The sequence below is a fragment of the Prionailurus bengalensis genome, chromosome F2 (assembly GCF_016509475.1).
Source record: "Prionailurus bengalensis isolate Pbe53 chromosome F2, Fcat_Pben_1.1_paternal_pri, whole genome shotgun sequence".
NCBI lineage: Eukaryota > Metazoa > Chordata > Mammalia > Carnivora > Felidae > Prionailurus > Prionailurus bengalensis.
The window spans coordinates 28686280-28701810 of NC_057353.1; the positions used below are offsets into that span (position 1 = coordinate 28686280).

General features: G+C 40.6%; 1 protein-coding gene across 2 annotated transcripts in view; it reads right to left on the reverse strand.

Moving 5' to 3' along the window:
- MRPS28 (mitochondrial ribosomal protein S28) overlaps positions 1-13258 on the reverse strand; it is a 209580-nt gene extending 196322 nt beyond the window's left edge. Inside the window, exon 1 of one of the 2 annotated variants that reach the window (XR_006300485.1) lies at positions 12928-13258. Coding sequence is in view for 1 of the 2 variants with exons in the window: in XM_043601256.1 (XP_043457191.1) it covers positions 12928-13143 (216 nt within the window). In the remaining variant the exon portion in view is untranslated. The remainder of the gene's footprint in view (positions 1-12927) is intronic. The other variant, XM_043601256.1, reaches the window with a different exon arrangement.
- Positions 13259-15531: the final 2273 nt, after the last annotated feature.

Below are 15531 nucleotides of genomic sequence, written 5' to 3' on the forward strand. Positions count from 1 at the left end.
GGCTTATGAGGGCATGGAGGAGGAGAATGGAGTTTTAGCTCAGGCCCATCCCCTGAACTCACTCTGTGGTTGTTTCCCAAGTTCTAGAATGCATAATGGGAATAGCTTTACTCAGCAACTGGCAGAATGCCCACGTTTGTTCCTTAATCTGTGCAGTGAGGGCTATTAAAGTCGGAAAGGAGAAGCAGAAAATATTAGAACTTCATCTACCTACCAAACAAGTACATTGAAGGTAATACCACATTCCCGGAGGCACTGCAATGATTAGTGCCAGGGACCTAGAAGATGCAGGATGGTGATTTCTACCATATTCCCACTTAACTTGCCTATGTGGCCCTATAGAAAACAGATGGGTCTTAGACAGTGCTAATTTAGTACCATAAACTTAATCAAGTAGTAACTCCAACTACAGCTGTTATTCCAGATGTGGTTTCATGGCTAGAGCAAATCAAATATCCCCTATCACCTGGTATGCGCTAAGTGATCTGACAAATGCTTTCTTTTTCTAGGTCTAACAGTAAACAACACATACTTCAGAGTTACATCAATTCACCAGCTCTGTCATAAACTAGCATACAGGGGCTTTGCTGCTTCATTCCACTGGACATCATATTGGTCTGTAACACATACTGATTGGACTTGGAAGCAGGAAGTTGGAACTACTCTAGACACATGGTAAGACACATGTATGCTAGAGGGTAGGAAATAAATCTCACAAAAATGCTGGGCCTTGGTGAAATTCCTAGGAGGCCAGTGGTCTGGGACATTTTTACCACTAAGAGAGACGTGCAGTGCTTACTGGGTCTCTTTGAATTTTGGAGGCAACAAATACCTTATTTGGACATTCTTCTCCAACTCTTTTACCAAAGTGACCCAAAAAGCTGCCAGTTTTTGGAGGAAGGCTCAGAATAAGACAAAGCTCTACAATAGATCCAGACTACCAGGCAAGCGACTCTACTACCTGGGCTTTAAGACCCTGCAGATGTGGTAGTATTTCAAGTATCTGTAGCAGATAAAGCTGTAGAATGGAGATTTTGCCAGACCTCTCCAGGTGAATCATAATGCAGAACTAGAGTGGCCCTCAAGGACAGGGATAAAGGAACAGCCTCCCAGGGGACAGAACTTTGAGCAATGCACCTGATCTCTTTGCCTGGAAGGAAAGATAACATAAGGTATGGATTTATATTAATCTGTGTGAAGTGACCAATGATTTTGCTGGGTGGTCAGGGATTGAGAAGGCACATGAGTGAGAAATAAATGGCAAGGTCTGGGAAAGAGGTATGTGGATAGACCTCTCTGAATGGGCAGAGTGAGAAAATAAATGAGTCACATGTAAATGATCTCTTTAGCAGAAAGAATCTTAATAATCAGGGGATGATAACCAGTCTTGTGGATGTCAACCTCTTTCCCCAGCTATTCCTGTCCCCCACCAATGCATTCAATAACAAAGGTGCCACAGGAGCAGGGATGTGCTTCTGTCTTAGTGGTAAGAGGGGTATCTCAACATATCCCAGAGGCCACAAACCAATGAAAAATTTCACCAAGGTGGCAGGTCCCTGAATTTTCGTGGGATGGAGGTTATGCATTGATTCAGAAACACTGACTTCTAGTCACCCATGTTAATCTGGCTACAGTCACTGCTAAATAAATGACCAATATGCCAACAGCAGAGACCAACAATAAGCTTCCAATATAGCATCATTCCCTGAAATGATCAGATTGCTACCTGGTGGCAGGTTATGCTGAGCCATTCTACACAGAAAGGACAGTGATATATTATCACTGGAATAAACACTTACTCTAAATATGGATTTGCCTTTCCTGCCCACAAAGCTTCTATCAAAACCACCACCCACCTTACAGAATCTCTTATTCATTGTCATGGTATTCCACACAGCAGTTTCTAACCAAAGAAATCATTTTATGGAAATGATGTGGGATCATGGGCTCATGTTTAGGGAATTCACTAGTCTTACCAGTGCTGAGCCTGACAGACTAGGGAAATAATCCTTTTTTAAAAAAATTCAACTTTCTATTTTGAGATCATTGTAAATTCACATGTAATTAAAAGAAATAATACATAGAGATCCCCTGCATCCTTTACTCAGTTATCCCAAGGCTAACATCTTGTGAGACCACATAAGATACCAAACCAGGAAACTGACACTGATACAATCCACCAACAGTATTCACATTTTTACCAGTTTTATACCCAATTACTTGTATGTGTATCTAGTTCTACACAATTTTATCACATGTGAAGATTCATGTATTCAGCACAGTCACGTTACAGGACAGTTCCATCACTGCAAGGATCCCTCATGATGCTCTTGTATAACTCCCCATCTCCCTTCTGATCTCCACCCCCATCTCTAACTTTTAGCAACCACTGATCTCCATCTCAATAATTTTGTCATTTCACGAGTGTCATAAACAGACTCATACTGTGTAACCTTTCGGAATGGGCTTTTTTCACTCAGCATAATTCCCCTGAGAGTCATTCAATTTGTTATGTATATCAATCATTTGTTATTTTTTACTTCTAAGTAGTATTCCATGGTATGGATGTACCACAGTTTGTTTTACCATTCAACAGTTGAAGAACATCTGGGCCATTTCCAGTTTTTGGTGATTACAAATAAAGCCGCTATGAACATTTATATACAGGTTTTTATATGAACGTAAGTTTTCATCTCTCTGGGATGAATCCCCTGTGTGCTGGTGCACACATATCTCCTTTAGTAGAACACAACCGTCTCAATTTGGGTAACCAGCCGGAGAAGAGCTGCTGAACTGTGACTCCTGGAATGGAAGTCCACCTCTGATTATCTGACAGTGGCCAAGAGCAGAGTGCTTTAAAAAGCAAGGCAAAATCCAAAATGAACCAACACTGCTTAATTTTATTCCCAAATCTCTACAAACCAGGCTCCACTCAACCGTGATAGTTTCCTTTATTTCATTTGTTATTTAATGCCACCAGATAAAAGCAAACTTAAGGGACATAATCATGTTATTAAAATTATTATTGGGGCGCCTGGGTGGCTCAGTTGGTTAAGCATCCGACTTCAGCTCAGGTCATGATCTCACAGTCCATGGGTTCGAGCCCCGCATCGGGCTCTGTGCTGACACCTCAGAGCCTGGAGCCTGTTTCAGATTCTGTGTCTCCCTCTCTCTCTGCCCCTCCCCTGTTCATGCTCTTTCTCTGTCTCAAAAATAAATAAGAACATTTAAAAAAAAACAACTTTAAAAATTATTATTAACATAGGGGCACCTGGTTGGCTCAGACGGTAGACTATGCAACTCTTGATCCTGGGGTTGTGAGTTTGAGCCTCACACTGGTGTAGAGATTACTTAAAATAAAAAAGTGTTTAAAAAAATGCTTTAAAACATTTTTAAAAATTATTACATAATCAAAAGAGGAAATTTCAATATAACCTTGAAAAAAAAAAGAATACCCAAACACCTTAAAAGAATGGAGATTTCTGAGCAAAAATGAGAGTTAATAAAGATACACAAAGTTAATGCTGACTTGGGAAGTCACTAAACAACCTGAAAGAGTATGATCAGATCATATGACCACCCATGAAACAAAATACATACAGAATATATTTAGAATATATTTATCTTTTACTTTAGGAAATGTATAGTATTATTTATAAGCATATTATAAGTGTTGACTTTTTCCTACAGATTTATACCTACTTCAATTCACTCCTATCGTTTTTTTATTGACTAGTAATTTTCTCTAAACATGCTTTGAAAATGTTAGACTCCACTGTGAAACAAAACACTTCAAAAGACTTTTCTTACTAACTTAGAGATAACTCACCTAGAATTTCATAATGTAAAAACCAGCTGGCACCATGGTTAAAATCAGAAATCTTTTTCAACATTCCTTTACATATTCGTTTTTAATTTTTTTACTGTTTAATTTTGAAAGAGAGAGACAGAAAGAGAGAGACAGAGGAGGGGGGCAGAGAGAGAGAGATGGAGACACAGGATCCAAAGCAGGCTCTAGGCTCTGAGTTGTCAGCACAAAGCCTGACAAGGGGCTCAAACTCACAAATTGTAAGATCATGACCTGAGCTGAAGTTGGTCACACAACCGACTGAGCCATCCAGGTACCCCTACATAAAATACTGGTATAGGGTGCCTGAGTAGCTCAGTTGGTTAAGCATCTGACTCTTGACTTCAGCTCAGGTCATGATCTCACAGTTCATGAGTTCAAGCCCCGCATCGACCTCCACACTGACAGTGTAGGACCTGATTGGGATTCTTTCTCTCCTCTCTCTGCCCTGTTCTCTCCCTCTCAAAATAAATAAATAAACTTAAAAAAAAAAATAAAGAGAATAAAACATTGGTACAATTTTTAAGTCGTCAATATAAAACTAGTGAGAAAAAAGGGTAAATAAAACTAAAGAATATTACTACTATAGGAATTTAGTAGACTTAAAATTTACTCTAAAAATAAGAGAATTTTCCCCCTGATATTAAAACAAATCCTTTAAATAAGTTATATTTTGGATTTTTTTGGTATTCTGGGAGAAAAAAATATCTGATTTGTATGTTCTGTCTTCTGGAACGTTCCAATATTTTGAAATAAAAAATACCAGTAAGAAATATTCATGAAAGTGAAAAACAATATTTTTTAAAACCTGCATGAAAGCTAATATATTGCTAAAATAAAAATATAAACTGTCTTATAACATTACTATTCTATGTAAATAAACTAACATAGTAAAATGTTATTCTCTTATCTTAAAAGAATAAAACGTTCTACCGTGTGGTCTCAAAACCTCTCGCAAACCATTTTTCAATGTGCTGAAAATCATATGCTACCCTCTACCGTTGAGAAACAGTATTATTCACAAAGCAGAAAACTAAATATTTGCTCAACTATTGCCACCTTGTGGCTAAAAGATGGGTCATCTGCTATTGCATAGCTTCCAATTGGCTTTACAGATTCTACATATCTCTACTGTGTAAGTGACATAACAGCATCAGAGGTTTTAAAATATTTTTTTTTATAAATTTTTTTTTCAACGTTCTTTATTTATTTTTGGGACAGAGAGAGACAGAGCATGAACGGGGGAGGGGCAGAGAGAGAGGGAGACACAGAATCGGAAACAGGCTCCAGGCTCTGAGCCATCAGCCCAGAGCCCAACGCGGGGCTCGAACTCACGGACCGCGAGATCGTGACCTGGCTGAAGTCGGATGCTTAACGGACTGCGCCACCCAGGCGCCCCTAAAATATTTCTTTAGAGACGCCTCGGTGGCTCTGTCAGTTAAGCATTCCACTTCAACTCAGGTCATGATCTTGTGGTTTGTGAATTGGAGCCCTGAGTCAGGCTCTGTGCTGACAGCTCAGAGCCTGGAGCTGCTCTGTGTCTCCCTCTCTCTGCCCCCTTCCCAGTCAGTCTCTGTCTCTCTCTCAAAAATAAACATTTAAAAAAAAATCTTTAGAAAATAAATAAAAATAAAATATTTCTTTAAAAAAAAAAGAGGAAAATGTATCTAAGTTAAAAAATATATACATAGCAGGGGTACCTAGATGGCTCAGGTGATTAAGCGTCAGACCCTTGATTTTTGATCTCTAGGGTTGTAAGATGGAATGCTGCATTGGATTCTGCGCTGACAGTCCAGAGAGTGTTTGGGATTCACTGTCTCCCTCTCTCCCTGCCCGTCCCCTGTGCATGCTCTAAATACACACATAGATACACACATACATACATACATTTAAGAAAAACAATAAAAACATAAATAAAAACATTAAAAAATATATTTTATATACATGCATACATACTTAGCAAACATTTACAAGGTCGTCTATACATAAGAGTATGTCATGCTGGGGGCACCCGGGTGGCTCAGTTGGCTAAGCATCTGATTTCTGCTCAGGTCATGGTCTCATAGTTCATGAATTCGAGTCCCAAATCCAGTGAGCTTGAGCCCCACTTCAGGATTCTCTCTCTCCCTCTCTCTCTGCCCCTCACTCACTCGCACTCTCTCTCTCTCTCAAAAAAAGAGTATGTTGGTTACAAAAATGAAAGGAATTGGTTCCTACCCTCAAAAAAGCCCCACAAAGAACTAGTTGAAGAGATAGCTAGATAAACCAGTATTAAAGGTAATAAACCAAAGAAAAACAGAAGTGGGTAAGTAAGCATGGGATGAGGGTGGCACTTACAAACAACAGCATTTCAGGTCCTTTAAATCTGAGATCCCTCTAACTAGTAGCTTCAATAAAATCTTAGGATAAGTATTTCATGATGAACTGCCCTTGATTAAATGACCCCCACAGGGAACGTTCCTTTTTGAGAAAAACTTGCCTCACTCTTACTGAATAGCACTTACTTCTGGAGGTACACATACACATACCTACGTTGGCACTATGTTGGCAAGGATAAGAATTAAATCAATGGGTATAATTTCAACCTCCATTGTTGAGTATACACACATATTGTTAAATCTAATAACAGGTCACCCAAGATATAATAACTGTATAAATTTAATTCCAATTTGAATCAACAAATACATACTTAGTCCCTAACTTATGTGTAAGGCATTATGCAAAGAATCAAAAGGGTGAATAAAAAAATGATTCCTAATCTCCAGGGAACCACAATCTAAAGAACAGGATAGAACAAGTACTCCAATGACTTCAGTATAACTTAAGAGTTGTGTGTGTACCATAAAGGGCATATCAAATAAAGTTCCAGGACATTCAAAAGGAGTTTTGCCTGGTTGATGAGATGATAAACGCCTCATGGAGAGATGATTTTTACAATGGAATTTGCAGGTACAGAAGCTAATTCCAGGGGAAAGAACAAAGACCAAAGGAAAAAAACAAAACAAAACAATGATTTGTTTAAGCAACAGCAAACTACTTACACGGAGAAATATTTTTGAGCAGAAACTGTTTTACAAATGAAATCTTACATATAAACCCAATATATATGACATAAATGTAGCATTTTCTTAGGATAAAGTATATTTTATGGCTCAAATTGATAGCACTTACTTATTATGAAGTCAAAAAACGTGATCATGGGGGTGCCATGGTTAAGCAGCCAACTTCGGTTAAGTCTGAGGGTTCAAGACCCACATCAGGTTTTAGGCTGACAGCTCAGAGCCTGGAGCCTGCTTCTGATTCTGTGTCTCCCTCTCTCTCTGCCCCTCCCCCACTCACACTCTCTCTCTCAAAAATGAATATTTTTAAAAAGTTTTAAAAAATGTGAACATGAAGTTATTGTGATAAAAATCACAATTTGATATCAGTGGTGAAGAATAACAACCCCAGTTCCCAATTTCTGTATTTTGTTTTAAGGGCTCAATATCAAGAAATATCCGATATGGAAAAAGAGGTGAGGAAACAGGCATTTTCATGCATTCCAAGTGGGAGTGTGGTGCAAACAGGTTTTATCTACCAAAGCTCAAATTACCTGTACACTTCTGCCCCAGCATATATCCCATAAGTATGCAAAAAATATGTAAATGCTCACTGTAGCAGGTCTGTATTAAAAAAAAAAAAGCAGAAAACAATCTAGAATCTCATTAATAAAGGCCTCATTAAATAAATTACAGTACATCCATACCATGGAAAACCAAGCAAATTTTTTTCAATGAGGTGTATATACATTACACATATGTAATGATAAGAAAAAATATTCAGTTATACTTCCATGAAAACAGCAATTTTCAGCAGCAGCAACTAAAATATACTGGGTGCTTACTAAGCATCAGACACTTGTGCTAAGTGTTTAAATAATAAATTCAGTTAATCTCATAATAATTTCATGACAAAGAATTTTTACAAAAAGGGAAAAGATATACATATATTAAGTAATTACCCAAGAAAACACAGCTAGTAAATGATAGAAGAACCAGGATTCAAACCGAGACTATCTGAATCCAGAACTTATGCTTTTTTTTTTTTTTTTAACATTTATTTGTTTATATTGAGAGAGAGAGAACGCAAGTGGGGAAAGGGCAGAGAGAGGGAGACAGAGAATCCCAACCAGGCTCCACACTGTCAACACAGAGCCCAAAACGGGGCTCCATCTCATGAACTGTGAGTCTCATGAATGGTGAGATCATGACCTGAGCCAAAATCAAGAGTCGGACACTTAACCGACTGAGCGAGCCACCCAGGAGCCCCCAGAACTTACACACTTAAAACAGTAATAATGTAATTCACAACAGTACCAACCAATTTGTGGGTTTTTTTAAGTATATATATCAATAATTAGCTTGCACTTATAAATGTACATATAAAATCTCTGGAGGTATGAAGTACGCATTTTAAAAATACACTCCAGGGGCTCCCGGGTGACTCAGCTGGTTAAGTGTCCGACTTTGGCTCAGGTCATGATCTCCCAGTTTGTGAGTTCAAGCCCCACATTGGGCTCTGTGCTGACAGCTCAGAGCCTGAAGCCTGCTTCAGATTCTGTCTCCCTCTCTCTCTGCCCCTTTCCCACTCATGCTCCATCTCTCTCTCTCTCTCTCTCTCAAAAATAAATAAACATTAAAAAAAAATTTTTTAAACACACTCTGAAGGCATTCCTTATTTGCTGCAAATAGTTTCCTTTGTGTGACAACTCAAAAACAACAACAACAACAACAACAACAACACAGAACAAACACACATACATACTCCCAGCCTGGAAAGTGAGGGGAAAAAAGGAAAAGAGGGCTTTTACATTTCACATTTATAATCTTCACTGCTATTTGAATTTTCCTTTTAAAGTAAGCAAATACTATTTTTATACTTTTTCAAAAATTTCGATCATAGAACAAAGATGAACTTTATTCATCTTGTAAACTCAGGATATTTTTCCATTAAATAGATTCAGAAACTTCAAAAAGTAAAGCAAAAGCTTTTTCATAAAGTTGAATCTCTTTCAACACCTAACAACCATTCAGAAAAGCACTAAAAACTTCCACTAAACACTAAAACTAATGTATTTTCACTTTTATTACTCTTAAAATTGTTTTTGCTCAATTACTATTCTGGACAAGCACACTTAATAGATGTGCTCAAACCTGCACTATTCTTAGCTAGACAACTGTTTGTAAGCAGTTAACACAGATTTCAATTCAGACAGCCCAGGCATAATAAATTTCAAATATGCACTATGTGCACTATTCTTTCATTCACCCATTTAGCAAACATTTATTGAGTGCCCATTAAAGGCCAAGGTGCTAGGGATGTAACAGAACAAGTCAGACAAGGTGTCTTCTCTCCCCTCTGAAATTTATATTCTAGTAGGGAAAAAAGCCAGGAAAAGCTTTGTTCTGAAGTATGCCCGTTGCTCTGGACCCACAAGTTAACATATTAATGACTACAAATAACCTTAAATTGAGATTAACAGAAGGACAGGTTTTTTTTTTTTTCAACGTTTTTAATTTATTTTTGGGACAGAGAGAGACAGAGCATGAACGGGGGAGGGGCAGAGAGAGAGGGAGACACAGAATCAGAAACAGGCTCCAGGCTCCGAGCCATCAGCCCAGAGCCCGACTCGGGGCTCGAACTCATGGACCTCGAGATCGTGACCTGGCTGAAGTCGGACGCTTAACCGACTTCGCCACCCAGGCGCCCCAGGACAGGTTTTTTTTTTTTAAGTTTAAGTATTATTAATTATTTAGGTAAGCAGTAGGATTTCATTCAAAGAACATGCAATCCTGAAAGCTAAGGCCACAGAAGAGCTAAAATGTACTGAGTGAGCTAAAGGCGACTCTGCAACAATCACTGGGCTAAGAGCAATTCAAATGTTTTATTTCATGCAAACTCTCCCATAACCCCAGTGAGAGTTATGCCCATTTTGAGATAAGAAAGCAAACTTAAGATAGGCTAAGTAACTTGTCCAAAGTTAACTAGCAAGATGGCTGAACAAGTCTCTGAATACTGAGCTTCTGAAACTGAATGGAAACTCTAATATCTGTATTGGACTGGGTCCTGTACGGCAGGCAGCAGGCTGATGATGGAATGATGTGTATTTAATCTTGCAGACAGTGCAAAGGAAGCTTTACAAGATTCTCAACCAAAGCAAAAAGAGTATCTCATTAAATCTGCCCAACTTTAGGAAGGTAACTGTCCACTGTATATAATGACCTAGACCAGGGAGCAACTGGAGTCAGCAGCATCAATTAAAAATGAGTAAAGGCGGAGCGAGGGAGGAGTCTGGGTGCTCGGTCGGTTAAGCGTCGGACTCTTGTTTTCAGCTCAGTACATGATCTCAGCCCCAAGTTGTGAGATCCCACCCCAAGTTGGGCTCCTCACAGACAGCACGAAGCCTGCTAAGGATTCTCCCTCTGCCCCTCTCCTGCTTAAACACTCTGTCTCTCAAAACAAATAAACTTTTTTTTTTTTTAAGAACGAGTAAAGGGATCATTGTAACTGTAACTGTAACATGTAACTGTAAATGCTCCAAAACTACCAACCTCTTTGAATGGAGACTACGGCCCAGCCTCCTGATTACCCCCCTCCCCAGGGAATTTTCCTTCCTTCCATTAAACCAAGATGTTGAAAAATCCTGAATAATAAGTGAACCAGCATGTCACAACCAAACACATTTAACCTCCACCTAGTAGAATAATATTTTCTAAACTGTGTTAGGTAGAGAACAATTGCCCAGAGAGACTCCACTCAGCCTGAGCTGGACTGAACAATTCTGATATGCTGGGAATGCCAAGAAACCCTCCAGCCTCCTCTTGGATGCTTAACTGACTGAAAAGTTAAAGGGAAAGGAAGGTAATGGAATCCTGATCACTCTCAAATACCTTGATTGGTTCCTTCATTAAACAAACATTACTGCTTACCCTATGAAATCCGCAAGTACGGTCACCATTTGGGGCTTCAAATACAATACATACAACGCTACAATTTCACTCTTGCCACAATTAACTCAGCAGTTGAGAAGTATTTTCTGGTAGTTTCTGAAGGTGTTTGGAATGTAGTGATAAAGCATGGAGGAAGGGGTATAAATGAGAAATGTTGGAAGATGAGAAATAGGGAAATCCCTTATCTACATAAATATCTGGGGAATGGAAATGAATTACATTTATGTTTCCTACTTTACCACACGTAATCCTCAAAGCCATCCACCAAGGATGGATCTAAATCCATCCAACAGTCAACTTCAGGTCAGTCACTGGCATTCTTCTCGGATTTTATGACTTCTCCAGGTACGGTAGACAAATAATGCCCCCTCAAATATGTCCACATCCTAATCCCTGGAATTTGTGACTATGTTACAGACTTTGTGTGGGCCCAAAGTCATCACAAGAGTCTTTAAAAATGGAAGAGGGAGGCAGAAGAGAAGTCAGAGTGACAGGTTGTGAGAAGAACTCAATGGGCTGTTGCTGGCTTTGAAAATGGTGTAGGGGGGACAGTAAGTGAAGGAACGCAAGCATCCTCTGCAGGCTGGAAAGGCAAAAAAACAGATCCCACCCACAGAAAGGAACCAACCCTGGCAACATCTCGATTTTAGCCAAGCGAGACATCAGTCAGACTTCTCACCTACAGCACTAAAAATAATAAATCTGTTGTCTTAAACCACTAAATCTGTAGTAATTTGTTAGGGCAGCAAATAGAAACCTAATGCACCAGGCCTCTCCTAAACCCTGGATTTTAGGAAATTTTTGTCAATAACTATTAACAATTATTTACTAAATTCCAGGTAGTTTTCTATAATCCAGGACACAACCTGTCTGTGAACTGTTTGGTGCTGGTCTCCAAAGAAAGTACGAAAATTGAGAGTGTTTATTTTTACATAATTTACCATGGCCACACATCCAATTTCATGTCTGCTGAATTTAGTAATAAAAAATTGTGTCTCGTTGGGGTGCCTAGGTGGCTCAGTCGGTTAAGACTTCGGCTCAGGACTTCAGCTCAGGTCGTGATCTCGAAATTCACGAGTTCGAGCCCAGCGGCCGGCTCTGTGCTGACAGCTCGAAGCCTGGAACCTGTTTCAGATTCTGGGTTTCCCTCTCTCTCTCTGCCCCTCCCCCGCTCGCGCGCGCGCGCTCTCTCTCTCTCTCAAAAATAAAAATAAACATTTAAAAAAATGTGTCTCGGGGGCGCCTGGGTGGCGCAGTCGGTTAAGCCTCCGACTTCAGCCAGGTCACGATCTCGCGGTCCGTGAGTTCGAGCCCCGCGTCGGGCTCTGGGCTGATGGCTCAGAGCCTGGAGCCTGTTTCTGATTCTGTGTCTCCCTCTCTCTCTGCCCCTCCCCCGTTCATGCTCTGTCTCTCTCTGTCCCAAAAATAAATAAACGTTGAAAAAAAATTTTTTTTTAAATGTGTCTTGTATTTATGTCTATCACTTCCAGTTCATTTATCTAGTAATTTCATCGTATTTTACAAACTATTGCCTGAAACACATGGAAAAAATTTTTAACGTCATTTACAGAAAAGGAAAGCGAAGCATTAATAAATCACTTGCTCAAGTTCGTAGAGACAGTAATTCTCTTCCACCTATCCACTGAATTAACAAATACTTATAAAGAGCCTCGTACACCAGACACCAAGCTCCACGCTGGAACTTCTGTGTATAAAGGACTCCAATAGCAGAGAGGCCTGCCTCTCCCGATATAGAGCCCAATTCGTCTTTGAGTCCCAGGAGTCTCCCCAGATCGCCGAACTGGTGGCGCGTCCTGCTGTTTTCCCTTCCAGCACTCACCCAGGAAGACGCGCGCAAAAAAGAGTGGGGACAAAGCAGGTAAAGGCCGCAGAAAGTACAACCCACGGAGAAACATACCAAGAGCTCTCTTGGTTCCAAGAAGCCCGCTGCAGGGCCAAGACACACCCCTGGCCCCAGCTCCACCTCCCAGACCAGGCTCCGCCCCGATTCCCGCCCCACCCACCACGCGGGAGCTCGCCTCAAACCCCAGCCCGGTCGAGGGTGTGTCTGGCGCAGTTCCTGCAACTCACTCTCTTCTGCGGGAGCTCCCCCTTTCGCCACAGCTCTGAATGCCGCTCCAAAGCGTTCGCGAAGCCGCCTGGGCGCCTTTTAGGCTCTGGGGAGTCGGAACTCTCACCCCCGGAGCTACTCTCAGTTCCTACGCCCCGACAGGGCCGAGAGAAGAGAAACACTCGCAGGAAATGGCTCTCGGCAGTGACTGCACGGGTCCGGCACAGCGCCGCCATGACGGCTCCGAAACCTCTGACCTTGTACCTCTCCGCAAGCGCGCAGGTCACGGGGCGGAGCAGCGAATGGTCCACCCACTTACAGAGCTCTGATGATCCCTGGGCATGCTGTAGTCTGTTGATGCAGGGGAGGAGTGTGGCCACCGGGGGCGGTGGGGCAGATGGTTAAACTACAATCGGTGAATTAAATCGTTGGTGCCCGAGGGGCCGCCTGCTGACCGCGATCTGCCAAATTTTGCGCGGAAAGCGTTTTTGACTCGTAGGAATTTCGTTCCCCAGGGCATCGCTTGAACCTTGTCCTGCTGTAAATTCTTATAATGCGACACTTGCTAGCCCCGCCGCCTGGGTTTTTTCTCCAAATGGCCGGAAGACCGGTTTTTCGGGTCTCTGCTCAAATAGGTTCTCCTTGATTACCATATTTAGAATTGGAAATCCAAACACAGTCGGACTCTCCTGGTTTCCTTTATACCAGGTAGCATTTTCAGTATGGTGTATGGTTTGTTTTTTTTTTTTCAATGTTTATTTATTTTTGGGACAGAGAGAGACAGAGCATGAACAGGGGAGGGGCAGAGAGAGAGGGAGACACAGAATCAGAAACAGGCTCCAGGCTCTGAGCCATCAGCCCAGAGCCCGACGCGGGGCTCGAACTCACTGACCGCGAGATCGTGACCTGGCTGAAGTCGGACGCTTAACCAACTGCGCCACCCAGGCGCCCCTGATGTATGGTTTAATTATAATTTGTTTTGCGTCCGCTGTCCCAAATTTGTAACCTCTTTGCTGTTGAGTCCCTGACACTGGGCACGTAATAAGGCTCAACGAACGTTTATGAAATCCTGGAGCCAAGGTTGTTTTTTTCACTTCTCAGATCAGTCCACTGACGTTACAAAATTTAATCTAAGACGTTTTTATCATTTGTAGATAACTACAATTCCATCTAAGGAATTAAAGTTCAGATTGTGCCTAAACCTGTATCACCAGAGACCACACCATCACTCATGATTTTCTCCCCTTTTCCCCACCGTTAATTCCCAGAATTTGTCCCTTTTCAAAACCCAGCCTAACACCATATTTATACGTTTATTTCCTTTTACCATTAATGAAGTCTTACCTGAAACGTGTTTGCATTATCATCGGTGGCTATTTCTACTTATACTTCCCTTGAAGAAATAGTGGTAAATTGTAAAGTGCATTGGCCAGTGACCTTATGAACCCCTTAGTTCTGGGTCTGACTGTAAGCCTGATCTCCGGCAAACCAATTTAATGTTGATTTGACTTCCTCACTTGTAAATCCAATCCATTAACCCCTCTGCTAAATTTTAAGTGCTTTGTAAATTTAACTAAATCAATAGCTACAGAACACATGGGATTACGAAAGTCCCAGCCCTAAATTTCAATAGATGTATGATATTTATATCCTACCTCAGTCAGATGACAAATTCCTTGAGGATTATGAGAATGGGCATTTTAGGACAAATCCTGAGGTTTTTAATGTATAAATGTTTGTATCAACTGACTTCAAGTTATGCTTAGTTCTTTACCTTTGGTAGAGCATCAGTAGTTTAAGGACTGGACAAATCTAAAAGGAGGTATCTACACACTTTGTCCTAGCCTATACCAACTGTAACATCAGCTCTAATGGGAGTACTTTAACATCTTGATGGCACCTTAGGGATTCTGATCCTGTTCTCATTGCACTATGCATTCTTTCTTGCTTTATTAAAAATACAGGCCTCTCTTTCCCTGTAGCTTGCAAATTGTTACTACATAGCTTGCAAATTGTTAGCACATTGTAAAAATATTAGTAATGGTGGATGGCAAGGAAAGTAAACAGAAAATGGCTCCTTACCTAGTGGTTGTAATTTCATTTATAAAATGGTTACACTGCCACATCCTTGAGGAAAGAATTAAGGGAAATGAGTGAACATGCCCAACACTTACTGAAAGCTTAATAAATACTGGCTATTAATGTCTGGGTGGAGGTGACCAGGAAGTGATTAGAAATTCATGCCTCTTAAGCATATATAAAAACCTGGAAAGTAAGATAGGACTAGTGATACACTGGGGAGATAACAGTATTACTCTAAAGATGGTCATTTCAGCCATAGAGATAAATAAAATCATTGAAAGAGTCCACGTAGATCAATAGGGATAGGGAATAACATTAAGGAAATTGGAAGAAGAGATTATCAGAAAATGGTCAAACTGAAAAATAAGAACAGAGAACTGATCCTAGAAACCAAGGGGAAGACCAAAGCATCATGAGAGTATTAAAGCAAAAGATCATACCCACTTATATTCTTTTGAGCCTGTTCTTTTGAGCCTATTCTTCTGAACTGACAATTACAAAACTGTCAGGCTTTCCTGTATGCTAGGAAAACCACCAAATTA